The sequence below is a fragment of the Onychostruthus taczanowskii genome, unplaced genomic scaffold, assembly GCF_017590055.1.
Source record: "Onychostruthus taczanowskii isolate IOZ18803 unplaced genomic scaffold, ASM1759005v1 scaffold6, whole genome shotgun sequence".
NCBI classification, from domain to species: Eukaryota; Metazoa; Chordata; class Aves; order Passeriformes; family Passeridae; genus Onychostruthus; species Onychostruthus taczanowskii.
In genome coordinates, this window is record NW_024503679.1 from 4,927,058 (window position 1) to 4,952,704 (window position 25,647).

The following is a 25,647-nucleotide window of genomic DNA, read 5'->3' on the forward strand; positions in this document are numbered from 1 at the left end:
TGATGGGCAAGTTAGTGATCAAACTTACCAGTACAAACACAAAGATCTTCAAATTGAGATTCCAAAGCACAGGTTTTTCTCAAGTTTTCATCATCAGGTTCTTTTTTGTAAGTTCTTTACCTTTGAAATATACACTAATGAAAACTCTCCATTTGCCTGTAAAAATCAGAAAATTGACTAGTACTATCTTTTTTGCTGCAGTATTCTTGAAAGGCAGAAAACAGGCTGGAAAAAAAAAACAAAACAAAACAAAACAAAAGAATGCTAATGTGTTCCAGTATTTGTAGAACCCAGTCCATAGAAATACAAGCCAAAAGGCCAAGTTCACAACCTTACCTCAATAAAGCCTGACACAGGCACACCACAGAGCCCTCCAGCCTCACACCTTATCTTGCAACAGGACCAGTACCAGATGCTCACAGAAGGAGTGATCCATGTGTAGAGTGATCCTTTCCTTGCTGCAGCCTCACAGCTTCTGCCAATCAATGACTTACACACTTCCAGAGCCCAGAGGTGCATGGGGACACTTGTATTCCATGTGCCAATGGCCTTGTCACCCGTGCATTAGTCCAGTACCTCTTGACACTCCTGATGACTGGCAGGCTTCAATCCCATGCCCACGCAATGACAACACAGAAATAACTTTGAACTTCTGATTTCTAGTTCAGAGCTATCCAGTGTGCACTCTCTTCTCTGGGTTTTAGATTCTCAGGTGCTCTGAATTTTTTAAAAAATACTGCTATTTACTCCCCCCACCCCACCCCACCCCACAAAATAATGTATGAAAAAGCAGAAAGAGCTCTTTTGCTCTGGTGCCACTGCTGTTTGATTTCACTTCTCTCCATCCTTCCTGCTGCCCCTCCTTTTATGGGTTAGCTTGCACACATTAAAAGAACAGTCTGCCAACTCTTTCATCCCTCAGCCTATCTGCTTCTTATGAGACACTCTCTCATGGATCATCTTCCTCTCCCAATCCCTTAGCTCCTCAAAGCTTTTCCCTCCACGGCTTACTTGGAAGGGGAAGGGTTCTGCAAACACCTGGCAGGCTATGGATTTCACTCTGACAACTGTCACACTGAAAGAAATAAAATCATACTGAGTATGAAAGCCCACCTAAAATACTGTGCCTCCTCAGATTCCAGTAGCTTTCTTGGCTTCTCTGCTTGCTTCGGTTCACTCTTCAGCAGCCAGTTTGGTACAGGCATTTAAACCAAAATGTTTATTTTTACTGTGTTGGTTTTAGTGAACCAGGGCTAATCCACAATCCTCCTTAATTACAGCAATCTCCTCTCAGGCTTCAGTGTCACATTTTTTCCTCATCTTCCACAATCAGATGAAATTTAAACTGCCATAACCAAACTTTCTTCCAGCCACTATGACCATGTTAACAGTTGCTCCTATCCTTTTCCTACCTTTCCTTGAAAGTCCATAACCAATGCAGATATCTCATTACATCTTACTGAATTCCTCCTTGCTCCTTCTGCTCCCGAGCTGCAGGATGGAGCTCCCACTCACTGGGAGCATGGGAGAGGTAAAGCTCAGCTGTGTCCCACTGTCCCCGTTGTTTACTGTACATGCCTTTTCCTTTTGCACTGCCCCTCTCTGCCTCAGCTTCCTCACTGTTCCACACATTCGTGCCTGAGTTTCTTAAAAAAACATATTAGCAATGATTTAATTAGAACTAGCAATGTTCTACAAGTCTCTTGCCCAGTGAAATAACAGTGGGTTTTATGTACTTCCAAGACAAATGCTGATGAGGGGACAATTTTTACACATACCAGAAATGCAAAGAGTTTCTTCAGATTACTTTTTTATTCTCTGAAAGAATGCTTGCTATGCCAAAGATGTGAAAGGCCTTCAAATATCAGAGAAAAGCAGCCATCAGAAGCTGGTTTACTCTTAATTTGCCTTTATTTCCATTCATATCTGTGAGCTCAGCTAAGGCTTTGCAAATACAGCCATTTTCCTGCTGTGAGCTGTCTGCCCAAGTCGCTAGCTGTGTGCTCCACCTGAACTGGAATTGGTGTGGGGATGGTGTAACCAGAAGTTCCTGGTACACAGGGAGAAGTTGAGGGCAGTATGTTCTGGGTTTAAAATTAGAGATGATTATGGAGAGTAAGAAGTTATAAATATTTTAGAATGCAGATTTAAAGCCCTGCCTGGGATAAAAATTGTATTTTGATTGTTGCAAAAGTTTAATGAGTTCTAATAACTTCTGTTTAAAACCAAATGTGTAACCTCCAAATCAGACTGGCTACAACTCTCTCCAGTTGTTAAATGCTCTCAAGATGAGAATTATAGATAGCACAGAAAACATTTGAAGTTCTGGCCAACAAGAAATGTATCCTAAGTGGCTGGTTTCCACTTTGTTCAAACTACGACCCATTAAAATGCAGACAGATTTAAGATAGGATTCAGGTCTGTGTTCAGGCAGCTCTGTAGAGTAACCCAAATAAATATCCAACAAATTGGTTTGGATGCCTGTGTAAACAAAAGGTCTATAAACAACTGCAATAAACCCCAGCAAAAGAGTCTGCATTTTGCTTGGCAGAATGTTTTCTTTATGCACTTAGATTAACAAACCATGATCTCATCATTAGTCAACAAGATACTAGAGAGACCATCAAAGCAAACTACGGGAGAGTTGAGATTGATTCATGCCAAACAAATGTTTGTAGCTAACAGCTGTATTACCACTGATTCTAATTTACTCAGCAGGATTCTCCTTTCATTTCCAAAGTGAGATGAATGTCCCAATGCATGATGTAGACAGAATGTCTTCCTACTGCACAGGCAATGGCTTGTGTGAGTTCTTCTGGATCACACATTCTCTTGCTGCTTTTAGGCTTCATGAAGAATTGCAACCTGGCATTTTCTACTGCAGCAAAAAGAATCCTAAAGGTGATCTGACCTGTTCTGAGAAGTCTGTGAGCTTATGGTTCTACACACATGCCCTGTGTAAGGATTTAGGGAGGCTACATTAGCATTCATTCCTGCTCCTGTGGAATCTTTTGGATCCTATCTTGGACAGCTCGTGCCTCCTGAATGAGAAGTTGTTTCCCTTCTCCTTCGTGTTTTTGGTAGCATTTGGGAAGCTGTTCCTGGGCAAATGTTGTGCCTTTTTGCCTACAAAAGATGCATGTGAAAAGGAATCACCTTCTTAAACCCAGTACAAATAGGATGGTGTATCAGTCCTATCAACATTAGCAGGAGTTTAGCCACAGACTTCCATGGGGCCAGGATTTAACCTATGGAACAAATGAGCCATTTGTAGTTTAGGATTCCCTCCAGGAATTTGTGTTTAGGATTGCCTTTTCACTTGTGCTGCACTATTCAGTATGCTCTTTTCAGGACTGCTCCTCACGCTGCTCCTCACACAGTCAAATAAACCTGCTCTTCTTTGTGCCAGTATTCCAAATTTGCTTGTCATTGCAGGAGACACACCCTGAACATGCCAGGAAGCTCTAAAATGCTTGTTAGAAATATTTTGCATATAATCTGGAATTAATAAAAAATAAGGCAAACTGAGTGAGCAGCAGCATGGTTTGAGGGTTTTGCCAAAACAACGACATCCAGTGTCTCAATAGCTGGAGAGAGAAAACTGCACTTCCAGAAAACATTGAAAATTTCTGTCTGGCCACGTCATCTCCACAAAACTTAATTAATCTCTTGTGACTTAAACCACTTACTGTCCTGCAGATATTCTCTCAATATCCCAAGAAAAGATATTATTTAAAATGCCTAACTAATTGATGATGTGTATCTCCACTGTCATATTTTGCATTGTTCATGGAATATTTCAATCCATACCTCTCTCTGTGCAGTTCTTCCCTTCACTGTCTTGTCTGTGGCTGTGTTAAGAAAATGACCTGCTGTTCAGCTAGACTGCAGCTCCCTATATTCAGGTGTTCCTGATGATTCACTGTTTATCTGTGAGCAAAGGAAGGTTCAAAGGAGAACCCAGATATTCTGAATGACAGAGCTGAAGAGGAATAGCACAAACCGTGGAGGTTTGCTTTTGACTCATGAGACTTTGAGTGCTCCAACAGTAACAGGTACCCTTTAGAAATACAGTTTGCTGTCTGAAAACAGAAAATTAAGTGAACATGAAAGGCAGCAAACGTTTTTAAATTTCTGCACAAAGTATTTAAAATGTGACTGCTTAAGCCTCCTCTTGAAGGAGACATTAAACTGCCATACAGAGAAGGCATAAATAAACAATAAAATGTCTTAGATCATGATACATTCTCACTGCCCAGTGTCACACCATAGACAGTCCAGAAACAGACCCTTCCAGGACTATCCTTCAAATAGCTTTGTTGCACAGGAGTGCCCCAAACTACTTTTCTAATCTTTGTTTTTGTTGGTCTGCATAACAAATTGTTTTCTTTGAGATGGACCAAATTACATCTGCCTCACCCTCCATGCAGCTTACAAGGTTATGGTACTTCACAAGCTATCCGGGGATACTCCTGATATCAATCTTGAAGCCTATTCAAAACCAGGCTGGGGAGTCAGGGCTTTCTCTGCCAACATTCCTGCCGAATAATCACACAGCTCCATTATCTGTGGGGGAGTCCTCTCTTCCAGCGTTCCCTCTCCGGGCTGTGCTGCCTATTGGGAGCTCGGGGATCGCTCGAGACACCGCGGGAAGCGTGTCCTGAAAGGCCAGGCAGATTGCAACACTATCACTTATCCCTTTCAGGCTGTCTCCCTCCATACAGAGAGGGCCAGTCACAAAAGGCCGCCTTTGTCACTAAATAACCACGGTGCTGGTGCCTTCCCTGAGACTTTTTTCAACTTGTAAGTGCACAGGGCACAACGGGAGCACAGTGAACAAAAATGCTGAGCAGCGTGAGCCCCACCATCCTGATGTCTACACTGATCTCTAACAGGAAAGACACAGTGAAGCCTTCTATTAAGTTTTTACTGGGAAACTTGACAACTTCTCCGTATTAAAAATACCTCAGATTACACTCTTCCAAATTAACACCACTGTCTCAAAGCCCTTTGGACTTGAATATTTACCATATACTATACTTGCATACTTGTCAATTACTTGTTTGCATGGAATCCTTTCAAAGTCTTTACTTGCGTGTACAAAAGCATTTTGACATTAAAGTAGAATGGAAAGCAGAGAGATGAGGGCTGGACACATTGCTCTGGTTTTCTTGGCCTGTCCTGCTCTTTGTGAATTTTTGAGGGGAAATACCTGGTTGTTGTTCTTTGAGAGAGGGAAGTTCAAGGCAGTGAGGGTGTGAATGGCATTGGCTGGCACGGGCTATAAACACAGAACTCTGGTTTCCAGTGTACATTTTTAGCACAGTTTGAGAGGCTGGAATTTCCAGATGACGTGCTCGATGTATGTGGTGGGGGTGGAAAGCAAAAAGGATTCTTTTTTTTCAGGTTCACTTCTGGCTGTCAGTCAAACATAGCAATAAAATCAGCTCCAATTAAGGGGATATTCAAGGAATTTCATGATAATGTCAACACTCCATTCCATCAATACAGGGGTAAAGAAAAAAAGCTTTTTTTTTTTTTTTCTCAGTCACACTCAACTGTGGTATCACCAGATAAACAGTTAATCACAAAGGTACATAAAGTGGTTCACAATTCCTTCATTATCCTGTGGGGTTTTTCCTTTGGTTGTTTTTTTTTTGTTTTTTTTTTTTTTTTCCCTTTGGGGGCCCTGGTTTCTGTTTCATTTGCTTTCTGATTACTCCAGTGCTGACATAACTTTCTCTAGCAGACTGCCTTCAATTCTCTAAGAGGTTCAGCTTCTCATCCATTAACCCCTTGCTGCAGGGAATCTCACTCACATAACCTTAGAAATAGAAAGCAGAGAGACCAGAGTACTACATGGAGAAAAAAGCCCACCTCTGGACTCGCTCTCATCTCACTTCACCTCTAACTTTCTGTGTGGCATTAAAACATGTCCCAGTTAAAATAAAGCACTTACCAAAGTTCTTAGGCTCCTCAATATTCAATAGGTACTTTTAGTCCTGTGTTTTACCATGTAAGAGCCTAAATCTACCTGTGATTACTTCCTTTGCTGCAAAATGGTCACAGTTATACCACAACCATACAAAAGCTGATCTATTTTGGATTTGTTGATCCAGGGAGAGGAGAATTTCCAGGGAGCACAGCTACCCCTCCAACTGTACTGATGTGGAAGCACATCAGATCTGTAGCTGTCAGATTGCTACTCCATTTAATCTACACTCATGTTCATTAGTGAGATCTGCAATTTGTGGCTGCTCCAGCTGACCACACAATCTACAAAGACATTTTGGAGGTGATTTTGACCTCCTCAGCCCGTATTAAGATTATCTGTGGTGCAGCTGTGGGTCAGGTCTGGGATGGTGCTTTTGTAACTTCTTGCCTACTTGGTATTCTGCTCTGTGCTGTTAATCCTTCAGAGGAGGAAGATGATTTCATCAGAATTTGATGTATTAAGCCTTGTGAACATGTCAGTGGTTTGGATGGAAGTAATTGAAGTCACATCCATTTCAAATTTCTAATTCAGCCCTCCTAAAGTGCTCTAAAAGAAAGCCCCAAGCCATTTTAGCATAGCTGCATAGGGGTGAATGGTATACAGACTTAGTGCTGTGCCTTATCCCCTCTCAATTTCTAGGAAAAAAAAAAAGGAAAGCTGTCCACTACTGATGAGAATATGTTTGGAACGAAGAACCTGCTGGATTATTTAAAGCTCTGTTCTACTGATAGCCAGCCCTGGCTGTTAAAATGAACTGTATGACTACATTCCCTGTAAAATGTGTCTCCATTTCCTTTCAGGTTGGGAAGCTGATCCAAGAAGCAGCTGGAAGGAGTAATTTGAAGAGAGTTACACTGGAGCTGGGTGGGAAAAGCCCAAACATTATTTTCGCAGATGCTGATTGTAAGTCAGCACTTCCATATTTTTGCTAAAAACATGATTGCATGATGTCTTTTTCATTTTTTTATAACTATTTTTAGGGCACATCTTTCATATAAGGTGAAGTGAAGCAATACAGCTGTATCTAATGGCACTTTTCAATCCTACAGAAGTGATCAAAGATGTGCTATCTTTCATAAAATACAACTTTTAAACCCACACATTCATAGTCAGCAAGAGAGCAGAAAAAAGTTTATAACCAAGCATATAGACATGGTGTTTTTCACAGTTAGTCCCGCACACATTTGCCATCTTATGCTCTGCAGCAAGGTGATTTTGTGCTTTAAATCTGGAAATTCTGTGATTTTTTTGGTTCAAAGCAATTATAAAAAGGGACAACTTTTATGTACACGTGACTTGTTAACCTAGTCAGTGAAGTATTCCTTTGTTAAGTAGCTGTAAAGGGAGATGATTCCATTTCTAAAATTTTCATAACTAAAGAATTGTGTATTGAAATATCCTCACTGCCACTGTCTGCAGGGAGCTGAACATTTTGGCAGATGTATGATGTTGTGCAGCTGAGATTTCTGGCACCTGAGAAGGTACAGGACAGCTGTTTAGCTTAGGATATAAACACAAACTGGAAGTTTCTGCTTAAATGATCAGCAATGAAATAGTTACAATGTTGATATCTAAATTGTCAGCAGGAGGTTTTGAAGTTAACACCCGCTAAGATGAATGAGATGGTTCACACCTTGCTCTGAGCTCTTGTTTCAGGCTGGGTGCAGGCACACTGTACTCAATGCCCTTTCTGAGAACTTTGCAACGCCAGTAAATAGACATAAGGATTTGGTCTTCTCATTTAAAAGGGGGAAGTGAATAGAATGATTTTGAATTGCAGCAATTACAAGAGATGGTTACAATCCTGTATCCATTTTCAAAACGTATCAATAGCTGAAAAACTAGGGAAAGTTTGACAACTTCCAGCAGTTTTTCTACAAAGAAATTCTTTTACCATGTCAAGGATTGAAATTTCAGCCAGTGATCCTGGTAAGCTAAAAAAGCTCTTGTCAGCCGGAGCCAGACACAGATATTCCAGCCTTCTACCCCAGTTACTCATCTCCACCTCCCACCAGGTATCACCACACCTCAAACATCCCTCACCTGCTAGCTCACACTTGAACACCTAAACATTTCTGGTAGAGTGACATGTGCCAGGGCAGGTCTGTGTTATGACCTTCCATGGGGGAAGGACAGCTGCTGTCTGGTCTTCCCACAATTAAAACCTCCAGTACTTGGCCTAGGATTTAAACTTCAAAGCTCTGATTATTTAAAAACAGCAACTGGCTCACCGTTCCAAAGGAATTGTTTGTTCTGCTTGAGGAACACTGTGTGCCAAAAGTTAGCAGAAAGCATGATAAAGCTGTTGAAGGTTTAGTGCACCAAAAAAATGGAGAATTGTTAGAGCCCCTCATGGTGAAAAACTGCTAACAATAGAGAAGAAACATTAGTTAATCACAGCTATCCACTAGTGCTTTCAATCTCCATGGAGCTGCCAGGGAAAATTTAAATGTGGTCCAGGGAACACCCCATATAATTTTTCTTAAGACCACACTGAGGGCATAAAAAGACTTTTCTGTTAGACAGAGTTGTCTAGAGTGTGCTGAAAGTCAAGCACTGTTGCTTTGTTTAGTCCATAAAAGATTATACTTTAAGCAATGTTCCAAAGTGCTACGACTGGTAACAGAGGTATTACAGTGCCGTAGGGCATCACTGTTCAGGGATTAATTCATTCTTCTTGTCTAGTCAGTTATTACACCCAAAGTAAGAATGTGGCCTTGAATGTCTGAATATGACCAGATCCTCTCTCCTGCTAGGACAGAATGTGTTAGCTGTACCTCCAAGGAAGTTAGAGTAGAAATCAAGGGTTGATTGTTCTATAACAGACCTATAATTTTAAGGCCTTACCCAGTCACCTGCATGGGCCAAAAGGAAATTTCTATGTTACAGAAAAAGAATCTGGCTTTTTGGGAAGGACAGGTCTTGCCATTATCAAAGGACAGGTCTTGCCATTATCAAAGTCAAATTTACCTATGTATTTGTTTTGCTGTAATTCTCCCACCTGAAGTATTAATAACCCATTGTCAACTTAGGATCACAGACAAATTTTCTTCTCCTATAGTGACCCAGTCAGATGTATTTATGAGGGGCACATCCTGCTTCTGAGGTTCCCTTCTGAGGTTACCTCTGAGGTTTTACTTGGTAAATGACGTGTTGCTGGATATAAGTCATTGGTGAAGTTGTTCTTGCACACCTTACTCCTATTGACTGCTAAGGCACTGTCTTAGCTTTTCCAGTGGGAGTCATCCTCATTTCTCACCTGACACCACTACAGGATATCTTGATTTAGTTTTATTTAACCAAATGCTACTACTGAAGTTTCAGGAATGTGGCACTGTGTAATAAATGCACACAGCACTGGTGCAAAGGCAGATTTGCCCACGGTGTTCCAGTGCAACATGTGCTGTCTCGTTTTTCAGTGGACTATGCTGTGGAACAAGCTCACCAAGGAGTCTTCTTCAATCAAGGTCAATGCTGCACTGCAGGCTCACGGATTTACGTGGAAGAATCGATCTATGAAGAGTTTGTCAGAAGAAGTGTAGAACGTGCAAAGAGGAGAGTTGTGGGCAGTCCTTTTGACCCAACTACAGAGCAAGGTCCACAGGTAAAGGATTAGGGCTCTACAGCCCAGGACATGCCTGGAAGTACTTAAACTCCACTAAGGCAGAGGTCAGCCAGTGAACATTCACTCAAGGTCCAGGGTAGCTGATACATGATTTCAAGATTAAAATTCTAAAGGAGTAAATAGGCTGTGCAGCTCTGAGGTGTTTCTTGTTAAATAAATTTAAAAAAAAATCCCAGTTTAAATAGCAATGTTTGCCTCCCAGTTTTAAGAGCAAGATTTGGATCTTTAGCCCCCAAAATACAGCTGTAAAGTGAGAAGCTCTTAAAAGTCTCTGTCAAGAACTGTCTACAACCATAATTGTGCTTGGATATCTGGAAATTCTAAGCAGAAGCTGAGCATAATCAGAAATAAGTCTTTAGAAAATGTTCCTGCACTAATAACCAGCTGGGTTTATAACATTTTCAGGAAGTTAATCTGGGGCAAAACCTAATGATTTGGTTTTTTTGTGCTTGTAAACTAGATTGTTTAGCAAGAGCGTGGGTTAAGCCACAAACATAAAGTGACACATCTTAAGAAGTCTGAGCCTGAGGTCACAGTCAGCACCTGCTTGTACATCTCTGTCATCTGCAGCTCAAAGAGCAGTGAATGGAAGCAGGAACCAATTCACTGGAGCCTGACAACACCTATTTGAACTTGGTTGTCAAGTACATGGTCTGCACATCAAACAGCTTTTTCTCTCTTTCAGATTGATAAAAAACAATACAACAAGATCTTGGAACTGATTCAAAGTGGCATCACTGAAGGAGCAAAACTTGAATGTGGGGGAAAGGGGCTGGGAAGAAAGGGATTCTTCATTGAACCTACAGTGTTTTCCAATGTAACAGATGACATGCGGATTGCCAAGGAGGAGGTATTCACATGTGTGGGCAAGATCTTTTTAAAATATCCTAAATATTACTTTTTTTCCTTTTGTTTAATTCCTAAGACAAAAACTTGAGAGTGAAAATTATGACCATATTAAAAAAAGTCTTTTCAGAACTCCTTATGCACACAGCAAGTGACATCAGCGGGTAAGGAAACTCAATTTTTGTCACTGACTGTAAGGTCTCAGATATCAAAGAGGAGATATGGGTAGAATGGACAAGTTCACCTGAGGCAGCTGCTTTGGAAAATTCATGCAGTTTTACAGACAGATATTATCACTATTTATCAGTAAATTTTGCTGTGGGAAATTTTAAAGAGTATAATAGGACAGAGAAGATAATTAAGAAAGCAGAATAAAACAAGAATAAAATGCCTCTGAGGGGGGTAGTTTATTAATTATTAATCTTTGTTGCAGATTTTTGGGCCTGTTCAAGAAATACTGAGATTTAAAACCATGGATGAAGTTATAGAGAGAGCCAACAACTCTGATTTTGGGCTGGTAGCAGCTGTCTTTACTAATGACATAAACAAGGCCCTGACAGTCTCTTCAGCAATGCAGGCTGGGACAGTCTGGTAAGCAGAAGTTACCCCACTCCCGCTCTTGAAGATAAAAGAGTTTGACTCACTATTATCATTTCACTTCAGTTTTGGACCCTTTGTTAAGAATACTCATGCAGCCCATCCTAGTGGTGGATCACTGGCCAAGCCAGGGACAGCAGTGGGGAGGTTCTGTGGCTGCTCAGTGCTGGGGAATGCTGCTGGAGCTGGAAAGCACCTTGCTTCCCAGGAACAGGGCAGCCCCTGCTGAGCAGCCCTACTGAGAACAGCCAGGGTAAATGATCCTTTCTGGGCAGCACAGGAAACCTGGGAGGGTTTACTAAAGGCACAAGGGATTACCTACTTTCTACAACATTAAGGAACTGAGGGGACACCTCCTCTCCAGTCTTTAGGAATGGGGAATGCCAACTCTAGAGTTTAGTAGCTTGCAATTTAGTATGTGAAACCTGAGTAAAGATCTGCAAGAAATCAGGGAGGAAAAGGGCAAACTCAAATCTAACAGCTCTTTGTTATAAACTGGCACTGAGGTTTGGCAGCAGATTAACAGTTCATTCCTGAAGATGTGTCCAAGGGTATGGTGCTCTCCTCCTGCCTTCACAGGTCAAATCCAATTCTCCTTAGGAGTGAGAAGCAGACTGTTGTTTTTGTAGCATAAGTCCCTCATTTCTTTTCAACATGAAACAAGTTTGTTATTATGAAGAGGTATAGAGTGTCCTTAGCTCCACAAGTTTCAGCCTCTGTCTGAGTTATCCAAAGGTCTTTCTGGCAGTGCAGCTGGACTTAATGCCTCTTCCTGTTGCAGGATAAATTGCTACAATGCCTTAAATGCCCAAAGTCCTTTTGGAGGATTCAAAATGTCTGGCAATGGGAGAGAGATGTAAGTATTGCACTGTTGTTTTCTAAATTGTTTTCAACTCTACAACTTAATAAACATTAGTGAATGCTTCCATGAAAATTAAGATCCAGAAGTATTCCAACCTGAGAATCGGGGCATAATATAAGGTGACTTTTACTCATGATTATCAGTTCTAAATGCAATTGATTTGCATTGTAAGACTTTTTTTTTTTTTTTTTTTTTTTTTTTAATTAACATTGCAAACTAACTTATTGGAATTCTCTTCTTATCCTGAAAGGAACTGAAAAGTTCTGAGTATATTTCTGGACTTGTAACCTGTGATTTCTTGAAGGATTTTTTAGCCATATCAAGCATCACTGTTCAGAAAGACTCTCGTGCTGCTGAGTGCTTTTTGAATGGTTTGGTGTATTGTTTCAGAGTTTTTTGCCATGTATTGTGCCTCCCTTGGTAGTTTTTCCTTTCCTTTCTTCAGTTTTCACTATATTTATTAATATAGGTGCATTTGAATTTTATAAAAAAGTTATCAGCTTGCAGATTTTTTAAAAATGAAATCAGGCAAAGAGAAGTAAACAAATGTGTTTACATCTCTGAAAAAAATCCACTTGCCATTATAAAGCTTTCTGTTATTCCATTTAGCAATAAGTGCCAAATATTTTGAAATGGAGCTCCACACTCAAATATTGTCCCGTGTACCTAATTTAAAGTCTTACCAGTTTCTCATTACAATCACAAGGAAGTTTAGCAATTGCATCACCCCCAGATTGGTTACATACCAAGGATTCAATTAATTTCTGTGCAGGAGGTATGTGTACCAGATATGTCTCACCTAAGTTTTCAAAATAGCTTATGGCTAATGGCAAACTCAGCAGTAAAACTAAAGTAAGGTCAAACTCTTTAAAACTTTAAATATGTTGAAGTATACAACTTGATCTATAAAATAAGCTTTATGTAGTCTGAAGTATTTTCCCTCGTTAGGGAGTACTTTGAATAACACATTCATACTATTCACATTCATGAGTTATGAGGTGATCTCACACTGGCATAAATATGTCAGGTCATCTAACTCTTATCATTGTGAAAATATTCTAAAACTACTAAGCTTGATAGAGCACATGAGTAACTTGACACCCAGGGGTGACCCCACTGACTCCAGGGAGGTTCAACTGCAAGCAAAATATTCACATATCAATGCTGCAGAGCTCTTGAAAGGGGGGAAACCCAGGCAGCACCCCAGCTCTCATGCAAAAATCTGTGGTAATTGCACACTTGATTCCCACTACAGCTTTGAAAGTATTCATCATAAACAATAAATGTTTGGAATGGCAATAATCTCCATCTCACAAAGATGCCTGAAAGCCTACCTATGAGTAATTATTCTACTCCTTTCAGAACCTCTTTGATCAGATATCACCTTCTAATTCACCTCCTCCACCCTGCATTAATACCTGCATACTTTTTATTAAAATGCCAGTTTCCTACATTCTTGTTTTTAAGGCACACATTTTACAGCATAAATTATGTTGAGTTGGGCAATTACAGAAAAAAAAAAGTGTCTATACATAAGTGTGTCATTGCTAAGGTGACACTATGTTACAGCCAGATCATAACTGGGCCACTGTGCTGCCTGTGCCAGCACTGCATTATCTGGGACTTGTTCTGGTCCTGCATTTAAATTCACAGGTTATCATCACACATGGGCAAAAATCAACACAAAGTTGAGAACTGTTATGCTTATTTTACACTCCCACAGAAGGCAGCAGGGTATGTGCATCCTGGTAGAGTGCACAATACAGGTGATTTCTGATTGCATTAACACTACTTACAATATTCTTGTATCCTTGAAGAGGTCTAGAAGCCATGGGGTTTTTTCATTCATGTTTCTTTAAAGCTTCTTACCTGGGAGACGTAAAATTTAACTCCTGTAACTAAAAATTGGGTGTTTCACCCCAGATAGCCACATGTGGCCATTTTATATTAGAGCTTCCCAAAATTCTGGCCTCTGTCCAAATGTCTTCAAGGGAAGGAAGTGCCATTCTATTTCAGAACTCTCCTTTAATGTCATAGGAATTGTTATTGTATGGATAGCTCTGAGATACAGCACTGCACAGCTGCATTCTGAAAAACAAGTGCAAGCAGAGGAACAGCTTGGAGTTCTAATTCCCTTATCTTTTTTTCTCCTGGACTGAGGGAGGGAAGAGAATATTTAATATTTATTCTTAAAAAGCATTTTGTTCCCCCTCCCTCACACCTACACAATCAAGGGACAGTACCATGCAAATTTGACCCATGGCTCCTTCCTCTTCACAGACCCAACCTTTGTTCTCACTCTGATACCAAAGTGCTATCCCAGAAGATCCAGGGTGGCCATGGAACAGGACGGTTTTGCTCTCTGTATTAGGCTGTGGGGACAATTGAGCCCTTTAGCTAAACACACACCGACTCTTCTGCTCTGAATGTCTGGCATAACCCATCTTCCTATTCAGCAAGTGTAGCTTTTCAACTTTTGAAAAATATTTGCCTTAGAATTCATCACAATTCTCCTTTTCCAAACTGACCAGAAAAAAAAACCCATGTAAAGTCCTGAAGCCATGAGCTGACGAAACAGACAATAATTGTCTCTAATTTTGTGTGGCAGAACAAGATGAGAGATAAGTAGCATTTGGAATGTACATAAAGTCACTTGCTGCTGTCAGCTGGGTTATCTGTTGGCTTGCAAAAATGTGTCCAATGGGTGTCTGGAGCTACACAGCAGCCCTGCTGAATCCAGAATCTTCCACACAGACACTCACTAGCATTACTTATTGGGCTCCAGGCAGCTCCTGGTGACAGCTTCCACTGAGCCCTAAGGGAATGCTGAAAACATAAACAGCTGAAGTTTTTGGTCATTCTTTGGAGACAAATCCACCACTTTCTACTGAAAGGTGGGACTGGCGTGGTTCAGCTCAATGGGAACCTTTCACATGTAAAAAATCTTCACTAATACTTGCTTGCAGGTACTTAGAGTCTGGTAAACCTTAAGACTTCCTACCAAATCATCAGTCTGCTGTATCCCTTAAACACTGACCACTATATCACGTATAAGGCTTCCCAAGCCAACAGGCACATCAGCTTTCAAAACTGCAGATGAAGTGACACGGGCTGGTAAATACTGATATTTCTGCTCAAATGAATTAGCTTTCCAAGGAAGGATACAGGACTTTCACCCCAATGTTATATTTTCATTAAAATCTGCAGTGTAGGAGTAAATACAAAATGGGTTGCACAGCACTGGGGGCCTGCAGAGGGATTTAATTGCCTTAAATAGTGGCCACTCACTCCATTCTGAAACACTCATTAGAAGGAGGTTCCAAGGAATTCCTCTGAAATATTCTTTATGGTTCAATTGGCATTAAGTACTTCACAGGAGAATCCAGAGGGGACTCAGTGTCAAATAGTAAACATGCTAACATCATATCCATGCTAACATGTTCTACATTTTAATATAAGTAATAGAGCAATACTGTGTGTGTCTTAGGGGTGAGAATAAAAATTCAACCAAGAAACAAATGTCTGTAAGAGCTCCTGAAAAAGAAAATCCTCATTGAGTTAATATGGAAGAGGTATTATTCTACTTCTAGACTGGGACTGTACCTGTTTTGAGGTGGGGACAGTGTTTGCTTCACAGACACAGCATTTGGAAAGACAAACTTCACTAATGACATAAAGAGACTTCTCCATTACTCAAAATAGGCACAGGAAAATAGAAATACCTGTACTTCAGAGAAGACAAGTGCAAGTCCCACGAAGCCAGGCAACATCCACTCTAAACCTCAGCACAGAGGCCAAAGAGATGAGCCAGGCTGCAGCTGACTGAAGCAAAATGTTAACAACATTCAGAAACACCCACTTTTTAAGCAGAATCTATCCAAAGCAGAATGTGCCTCCCTCAGAGCCATGTGTCAGATGACTGGGACCTAGGAGGTGCCTGGTCTCCAGCAGTATGGAGGTTCTTATGTAAGGTCCTGTGCCAGGACAAAACGAGGAATTCCACAGAGAATTGTAGAAGGGAATCTGAGCAAGCTGAACCCTCTTCCACATTATGTGCAAAGGTGATTTCTACTGCTGGATGTGTTGCTAGGGAGAAAAGATCAGCGGGTTAGGAGTCAAGTTCATCTTATCCATGGTTGTGAGTAGTTAATTCTTCATTATGCTCAGTGCGGACCTTCCCTTTCTTGAAGGCAATATAAACAGTAATTTCACTGGCCAGTGGGGTAGGTCTTAGTATTTGGACTTTTTCAAGGTCTAGGAAGGACAAAGGACATCAAATTATTCCCAACAGCTCCATCAACAGACAGTGAGTATTTCTGGGTTTAATATTCTGTATCTCCTTATCAGATTCTGAAGCCATCCATTGATCTGAACTGAACTGCAATTCTGAGTTATACCTTAACTTTGTCAAGAAATCACTTTGCAGATTTTTTCTCGATAAACAATACCTGGTATAAACTGATGCTGCATTTTGTTCTTTAGGGGTGAATGTGGATTGAGAGAATATTCTGAAGTTAAAACTGTGACAATAAAGATCCCTCAGAAGAACTCCTAAAATTACAGAGGACCGTATTGTGCAGAAGAGCACATGATGCCACCTTCTCTATTCCTTATGGAGACCAGCACTCAGGAATAAAAAGTGTTACACAATATATATTTAAGAAATTAAGTTGCAACATATATACTGGGCACATAACTGAGTACGTAATGCAAACCAACTTTGCATGTTTTCATAAAACTCTCCTGAGAATCGTTACATCTTTATAAAACAAATCTTAACGAGATAAAATTGCTACTGGGCATCATTTAATAATGGTTCCAGCTATAAAACTGTTAAATGCAAATGCATGCACACACACATTTATCTCTTCCTTAAATAAACAAAATAAGTCTTACTGCTTTCAGGTTGCCTTCTCAAACAGACCTGCCTTGTACTGACATTGTAGTTTCAACCAGGGCTCTACAACCCAGATTTTACCCAGAACACTAGCAATGAACAACGCAAACAAGTGTCATTGATGTTCTTAAAAAATAAAAGACTCTGAATGGTAATGGCCTCAAACCTGGCATAGTGGCAACTTTCCAATTAGCACGCCCACAGAAAGAGGTCAGACTGGGGAGGGAATCAATCTGCTGCATGGCCAATGAAAGCCAAATACTTATCAGTGAGATTTGGCTTTCATGGCTCGCAGCAATTTGGATTTCAAAGCTTATTTTCGTAATTACTTTATGTCTTGCTATAAGCAAAAAGTCCTCCTTCACTCACAGGAACCTGAAGGGATTTACCTGCCTGCCAAAAGAGCAAGGCCAGACAGGGTGGGTGGGTGTTAACGAGAACAGGAACAGATTCCAAGGCTTCACAGAATATTTTAGCTTTCACTGCTTGTCTAGTTTTGTTGTTGTTACTGTTGTTGCTTTCACCTTTTTTTCTTTTTTAAACAAATATATGCACGCACAGGCTCCATTTATTTGTCTGCTATTAAACTGCCTGTGATTACACTGGGAATCATTAAGTACTTGTTACAGCTTTTACTAAATGATGTCTTGCCATCCTCACCATGCTTGTGCACCACAGATGATGTTACTGGCTGGTACTGAACTTTCAATTATTTGGGGTTTTTTGATCCAGGACAAAAATATAAGAAAGTTCTTTCAGAATTGAGGTGTTTACAGCCTGTCACATTATTACCTGCTGCCTACAAAATCTCTTCAAATCTATCACTGACAAACTAAACACTATCTTTTTTCAGCTGCAGAACTCACCAATTCCCCAGATTCTTTTAAAGAGGTTTCATTTATGTTTTAACTTAGAATTAATAAAATCTATTTTAGAAGTACAATAAATAATCCACACAGTGTAGCTACACGATCTGAGGTGTAAGGACAGAATTACAGCCTCAGGTGTAAGTTTTCCTACCTGCAGAGTCTGTGCTATGAACTGTTCAAACTCCAGCCCTGATAAGAAACTAACTTCTGCATGTTCTTAACTTCCTTTAGTCTCTGAGGAGTTCCTCTTAGATTTGAAGTTGTATGTGTCCTTCAACACACTGTTGGATCAGGACAAGAGTCTCCAGCACTTTGTAATGTGGTGGCCCTCAACATTTTGTAACTCATGTCAAACTGTGTGTGTTTTTAAGCAATATGTCTACATGTCATTATTGAGAACTGACAGTACATTCACAGACACGGAGATAAATCAAAGTATTCCTGAGTTGTTAAATACCAATGCCATATACTTCTACTGTAGAGTATGTCAGAGTGAAGAAAAAACAAAATACAGCAAGTAAGAGATTAGCAACCTTTTAAACTGCAATATAAAATGTGAAAAAGGAGATTTTACTCCTTTTCTCCTATTTGCTTAAAAAGAAACTTCCTGTGCTTACAGCATTTACACCATGTACTCTTTTGTATTCTTTTCATGTATTTTGTATGTCTGTGCTTTATTCCCAATACATTCAGGTAAATAATATAGAGTTGCCATTCTTTTCAACCCTGTCACTGCAGCTCCATTTGATGTACATGGATTTGTGAAATCCTTTTTTAGATGTACCATCTGCATGGATCCAACAAAACATTCTTCCAGTCCCTGCAGCTTTTTGTTACAGTTTTTAATCATGTATATAGTTATATGTTATTAAAAAAGTAAAAGGATATTTTCTATGAAGTTTTTTCCATTAAAAAGGTTTAGAGAAAGACTTTAGACTGTGAGACTCCTTTATTGTTGACAGAGCTATAAAAATATTAAAAAAAATATTTTCTTAGCAAAAGATCTGCTCTCACAGTAGCTTTATTTTCATTTGCAAAAGTGAATGAAGTAAAAGGCCAATTACATTTTCTGGAATATTATTGCAGCTGTATGAAAACACTTGTGAATTGCAGATCTAGGTCATAGTCAAAGTTCATCCTCACCCTTATGGTCATAAAGTTTAGCTATTGGGGCAGGTCTGAAGTCATCAAAACCAGTGGGGCACCCTTGCAAACTGCTGCATCACAGCTTGATTTTTGGATAATGTTTTAAAAAAATCATGATGCCTTTTCTTTCTCTAGTAGATGTTACACAGAGATTATTAAATTATCAGTCAGAGCTTTTATGGAGAGATAGTCTACTTAACTTGGATTTCAAAATGCTAAAACGGGACAAGGACAGACTGAGTTCACATAGCCAGGTACTATATAGCTCTCCCTCAAGCACTGCCTTTATTTCAGGTTATTTTCATTGCCAGGAACTGCATTCCTTTTTGAAATGGTACCTATTTAGGTAAAGTAATACTCAGTTAATAGTGCCAAGCTGCTTCATTGTATGGCAAGCAATGGTCACACCTCAGAATAATACCATTGGTTTAATCAACACTTGAGAGGCAATCACAATGAAGTAACTTGACTAGAATAGATGAGATTAAAGAGAATAAAACTCAATAATAGGAAGGAAATTGCATTCTTAGGAAGGAGCACTGTTCCTGAAAGTCTGGAATATCAGGTGTATATCAAGCAGAGTACCATTTCTATTTAACAAGTGTCATGGACAGCTCTGTTGTGGGACTTTGGGTGGACAATTAGCTCTTTCCATACTCCCCATCTGTCTGACCCACTTGCCACCTGTCTCAGCACTCCAGGCAGTCACACAGGCACAAGCAATAGAGACCTTTTCTGAAAGCAAAACAAAGGAAGGAAGGTTGTTCTGGAACCCACTGAAAACAAGGAGTGTCTTCTGGTGAAATGAGCAAAGTTCCAGCCAGTGAAAGTGAATGTAGCAATAATAGTGTACAGGCATAGTAAAGGGAGAGTTTGGAACTAATTGTGCATTTCTTCTAGAAAAGGATGTGAAGAAAGGCAAAAAAGTTTCAGTTCTGTGGCCTTCAGACAAAGCAGTGGATATTGATACTACTTGGATAGCATTCACACATTTATTTGTGCCCTGCTACAGAGAATGCTCTTGCTCTTTCCCCCACAGAGGCCAGGATGAAAAATCTTGCCTTGCATATGCAGTGGCACTGTGTGTCACAGCACCCTGTTATTTCTCAGTTCTGTCCTGGAAAAAAAGAACCATAATATCACTGAATTCAGGGCACCAGCTGAGCTAGAGAGGAAGTCAAAGACAAGCAATGCTCTGTACTTTTTACTTATGACTCTGCATGGTTACACATAGAGCTCTGGAGAGCTACATTTACCACCTTACATTTGCATCCATACGTCTCCATTTACTGCATGCTAAGTCCATCAACACAGGAAGTTATTTTTCTCATAACAACTTCATACCACAATGACTGATATTCACAGTGCTATATCTATCAGGAAGCAGGAAAAGCCTTCGTGGCTATTAGATGCCATCAGCATTCCCAACCCATTCAAACAGATTTCTCTCAGCACATTAGACTACAGCTGTATAAAACCCATCTTCCTCCCTTGTCCTCATTAAATACACAGTCTATAATTCTTTCTGTATCTTCACTGTATCTTCTGTGTCCACTGACAGTGCACAGGTATCAGGGAACTGTGTGTGGCTCAGCCAGAAAGCTCAGAACTCCTGAAGCAACTGCAGGACTTAAGCATGAAGTTGGGCCATTTATAAGGATATATTAGTCTAACGTGAGAAGAGTGGTATAATCTCACATGACTAAAGTGTGGCTAGAATATGCTACTACTAAGGCTCTTGAGGCTTGGGGTCCCACTTCCCTCTTCCACCCAGCACAGTGTGGAGTGCTGGGATGCTGGTTTCAATAAGCACTTCCCTAATTTTTCTCAGAGGACTGGAACTGACATGCTGGAATTCAAGGTTAACACAAGTAACAGATGATTACAGCTGGCTGCAGCACAAGTTCAGTGGTGGAGAGCAGGTTAAGTTTTCTTTGTAGCCACAGCTGCTGCACTGGGTAGTGCTCAGCACCAAGTGCCTGCTTATCTATGCCTTAGGCCCAGAGGCTGCATATACACACAGCACTGGGAATCTGTCCCAACACTGTGAGGGGGAGGCACAAGGCTGATTTGCCTCTTGGTACAACTGGGGTAAGTCACCACAGCTCTCCATAATGTCCCAACCTAAGTCCCTTAGCTTACTGTTAGGGAGGAAAAGCACCATCTGCATGCCCCTGGTTCCTAAGAATGGTTGGTTCTGATCAGTTCTGCCAGCTGAGTTTACATCCTGAACCCTCACTAAAAGCCAGCCTCATCCCACTAGCACAGGTATTCTAGAGCTCAGTTGCATCATAAAACCACAACTATTTTTTTCTGATATCATACATTTAAATCCACTCAAGCCCATACTGAAGAGAGATCACACCTACAATCCACTGCTTCTTTATGGTGAGCATTTGCACTGTTCCATTTCATGGGTTATTAGGATGAGTTTCATCAAATAACGGAGGCTGGCTTGTACTGTGCATGGTACATGTATTTCTGGCTGTGCCTGCAGTGCCAGGAAGCACTCCAGGGAACACTTTTTTCACCTGATTTCACGTGAAATTTATGAACACATAATGGAGGGCCTTTGCCATCATCTATAATACCAATATCCAATATTGAAGTCACCAATATCCAGGAAGGCTGGGACATCTGCTGGGACAATCTGCCTTAAGGACCAACTGAGTCTACCTTACTGATATGTTCCCCAATACATTACTGTAACCATTCCTTGTATTGTCATTTAATCCTAGTATCTAACATCAAATCCTGCAATTCCAGGATGTTTTCAAGGTGTTTTTAACTGCCTGGAGTCTCTTGATGAGACACACTACATAAACCTGGATTGTGCAACCACCACAGCAACAGACTGTAAGAAAAGCTCCAGCTGCAGAGGTTGCCAAGGAGGCTGTGCACACAGCAGGCTGGAGTAACCCAAAAGGGTGCTTGTGAAATGTTTGTGCTGCTGGCAGGCAGCACATTGCCAGGACAGATCACACATCATGCATTTGCACATCAAATGAAGCTGCACTGGTCTGAGAGCATGGGAAAGGCCTGTCTTGAACGGCATGTGTCCTACTTCCCAAACATGTATATTTTACACTTTACACTTGGTTATTGGCCAGATTGAAAGTACCGCAAGTTCCCCAAAGCTTGTCATTTTGCCTTTGAAGTAGAACTGTTTGGATAATGTTTCCTTTGGCAATTTATCTATGTAACAAAGCAGGAACTTAACTGCCTTGGCCTCTCAATGATCCACCACTAGCTTTTGTCAAAGTCTTCATACTCTTGTGTATGTACGCTCTCACAGAATTTGATAATTTTTGTGACCTTGCTTAGCCCCTCTCCTTCTCCCTTATGGTCCCACATGGTGAGGCTGGTGCTCATATTATCTCAGTTCTGGGGGTTTTCCCTGCTCTATGTATGTCTGGTTGAGTTTCCATCTCCTAGAGCAGCATAATTAGTAAGATTTTTGTGTGCACCTCACTCCTGCTACCAAACATAAAGAATATATGTTTCTACTGCTTGCCCTTGAGAAAGGGCTCCAGCTCATGGTCCACCACTTTTCTCTCTCTGTACTCTCACCATACCACAAGATGGGACACAGAGCAGGATCTCCTGAGAGGTTTCTGCTGTTTTCTGCTTTCTGTTTGTCCAAAACCTCTCCCACAGTATTTGGCACTTGACATCTAATCTCAAAGCACAGTCAGTGCCTGCCAAGCAAGGCCTTATTTTAGTTTTTGATTTTGAACATCACAAACACTCAGATTTCTGGGAAGGATGCTGAATCAAAAGGTGCTCTTTGATCCCACCAAGAGACTGCAGATAAGGGATTTTGGCTAAAGCACTCCCCACTAGGGGATGCCTAGTGGCATCTGACACACTGGGTTAGAACTCACAGCTTGTTCATTCACCAGAGAATATTGTGGCTCTTGCTCAGAGCTGGCTGCTGAGATGCCTTGTCCCAGGCTGTACAGCTATGGGGACTAAGCAGACAGACTCTATTCAAATCAAGTATTCCAAGGAGCGCAGAAAAGTCATCAAATACTCACCAGCCTTATTCCTTCAGCATCACATGCATACATATTCTATTTTGAATACAACCTGGCTGTGAAATCAAGGAGAAAAACATATTGTTGCCAAAGAAATGGGCATTGACAGAGTTACGAGTTACCAGTCTGCTGTTCCTGGGTAGCCTGGAGCTCCTGAGCAGGACCAGGAAAGCTCCCACACCAGGATGCTGCACTGCCCCAGGGCTGCCTTACCACAGGGGTGCCACATCTGGTGTGAGGGAGGAGGCTGCTGGCAGCAAACGTCCCTTCCCCTTCTATCATGGCATGAAACTAAACTGGAAGCAAGATTCTTCCTTGAAAATCTCTCCCATGTTTCTCCACAGTGCACACTGCACACCTTAAACCACAAGAAGCCATTGCTACACTGCTCCTGGGAACAGCTAAATTGGCCAGGTCTCTGAACAGACCAATATACACAGAACCACCTACTCCCATAAGGAGACTGCAGCAAAACCCAGAGCAAGCCTACTCTGCCTTTGCTGCAGCCCAGCCTCTCCAGCAGTCTTCCCCTTGCAGCATTTGTCTGCCAAGGACAAACACTTTTCTGGGGGAAAATGCCCAGGAAATACCACTGGTAAAATAGACTCTTACAGGAGTTTCCTTGGGGAACATCTGACACTCCACAAGTCCCATTAGATTCCCTATTATGAACCTTTCTGATGAACTATTTCAGCTCACTCTAGTGGGAAAATGATAGTAGGCTCCAGCTGCCCAGTGTTTTCAAAAAGACACAGAAAGATGCACATATCTCCTGCATTTATAGCAACTTCATAGTCAAGTCTCTGAGACAAATGTTTGAAGTTAATTTCATATTCCATTATAGAGACATAAAAACAACTAAGACAAAAATCACTGGAGAAACTTTTTCCGTTTTCAAAATCACCTTGGAGGTCTTTCCTATGAAAATTCCAAGCCTGTTTTCTTCCCTGTAGTGAACTGAATGTGTATTATGGAATGGCTGGTGCAATGGTCTGCTGAAAGACAGGACTGCTCATTGCTTTCTACTGTAAAAACACATAGACCATCCCCAGCTCTTTCTCAGGGTTTTGGCAAAGAGGCTCTTTTAACTGTGTTCTTAGGTAGAACAGCAACAAATGACTTGATGATTTGTTTTTACAATGTCCTCTCTGGGAAGACTAATTACCAGCTAACCTTGCAGCATGCAGTTTCCAACATGAAAAGAGTGGGGCCCCATTCCTTTTCAGGAAAAATTCATACTACAGACTGCAGAATCTCTCTGGGTGAGGGTATTTTGTTGAAAGTTTCTAAATACTCTAGGATTATGGGCTGGCCAAGAGATTTCATTATGCTTTTAGAATTTTACTGATAGAATGAACAATTTTAGAATGAAAAATTGAGTGGAAAAAATCCCACGCTTTCCTCAGTTTTACTATTTGTCTCTTTGGGGTAGTAATACAGTCACCAAAAAAAAGCCACTGGAAATGCTGTTCTCAGTTGTTTTGCTGACAAAGCACAGAAGAACAAAGGTAAATTTCATGCATTAGTTGTGGAAGTTGTGTTCAGCAGCAAGAACCATGTTGCACAGAGAACTGAGCTGAGCCACCAGCAGATTCTGCCTGAGAAAGGACATCAAACTGGTGGGCTTCTTCCAATTTGTCTTTGTTTCACACAAAGTTTCAGGACAAGATACTTTTCTTCCTTATTATTCTTCCTGTTGGACTTCTTTCTCCCTTCTTAATTCCTCTTGGAAGGTGCCTCTCTAAAGGTTTGGGCTGAGGCAAAGCCCTGAATGTTCAGGTAGTCTCTGCTGGTGTTTTCCAGGTATGCAATTAAACACTTGGGAAGACCAGGCAGTAGCTTCTCATTAGACTGTGTTCCTGGGTGATTCAGACTGCAGAACCAAGGCAGCAAACATCTCTGAGTTTTCTGGCTTGGGCACAGCAGTCAGTGTTTGCTAAGTCATCAGTCACATCTGCAGAAGCCTATCTTAACCATCCTCTCCATTCCAACACACCTTTTCCTCAATTATAGTTATCAAGCAAATAATAATATAGTTATCAGCAAATAACTTTACAATCTACTTTTACTGGCAACTAAGCAGCAGCAACATAGTGTATGTTCAGAACTCATTGTTTAAGCATGTTTTATAACCTTTAAAATAAAAGTAAACATTCTAGGTTTTTAAATCTTTCCCTGCTTTGAATGTTATTAAAGATCTGGAAGACATGCATGATTACTTTAGCTTGAGTTGCAAACCATTGCAACCACAGGCATCTGAGGTTGGAGAATCTGAGCAAGTGTAGATGCTGCTGAGCAGAGAGAAAAATTGATAAACCAGGACAAAATTTACAGATGGGAATGGGGAGTGGGAGGCTTAAATGGGTTTTCACTTCCTCTTTTCCCCACAGTCCTTAGCACACCTCGTACAGCCTCATGCCCCACTCCCAGTCATGCACTTGATCACATCTCCTGCACAGCTCCTCCTCTACAACTGTCTTTAAGTGATATTATTCTAGAAATTTAAATAAAAATGTAAATAAAAATTTAAATTTAGAAATTTAAATTAAAAGGTTCCTCTGCATATAAGACATCTAGTTACATAAACCTCATACAATATTCAGAATTTCCAGAATCCATATAAAATCCAAACCCATGCATTTGCTTCAGCTGCTTCTTTGTGTCAGGGATTTTCAAGAAATTCAGACCGGGAAAGAAACTTCTCCTCTCTTCATGAGACTGTAGATATCATCACTTCCTATGGAATACATTTACAGCACGAATAGGCTTTGGA

At 40.7% G+C, this 25,647-nt stretch overlaps 1 protein-coding gene across 1 annotated transcript in view; it reads left to right on the forward strand.

Annotated features, from left to right (window-relative positions):
* ALDH1A2 (aldehyde dehydrogenase 1 family member A2) overlaps window positions 1-17,933 on the forward strand; it is a 53,492-nt gene extending 35,559 nt beyond the window's left edge. Inside the window, exons 8-13 of the mRNA XM_041418592.1 lie at window positions 6,796-6,898; window positions 9,415-9,599; window positions 10,306-10,470; window positions 10,900-11,057; window positions 11,845-11,919; window positions 16,408-17,933. Of these exons, the coding sequence (XP_041274526.1) occupies window positions 6,796-6,898; window positions 9,415-9,599; window positions 10,306-10,470; window positions 10,900-11,057; window positions 11,845-11,919; window positions 16,408-16,480 (759 nt within the window). The 3' untranslated portion in view covers window positions 16,481-17,933. The remainder of the gene's footprint in view (window positions 1-6,795; window positions 6,899-9,414; window positions 9,600-10,305; window positions 10,471-10,899; window positions 11,058-11,844; window positions 11,920-16,407) is intronic.
* The last annotated feature ends 7,714 nt before the right edge of the window (window positions 17,934-25,647 follow it).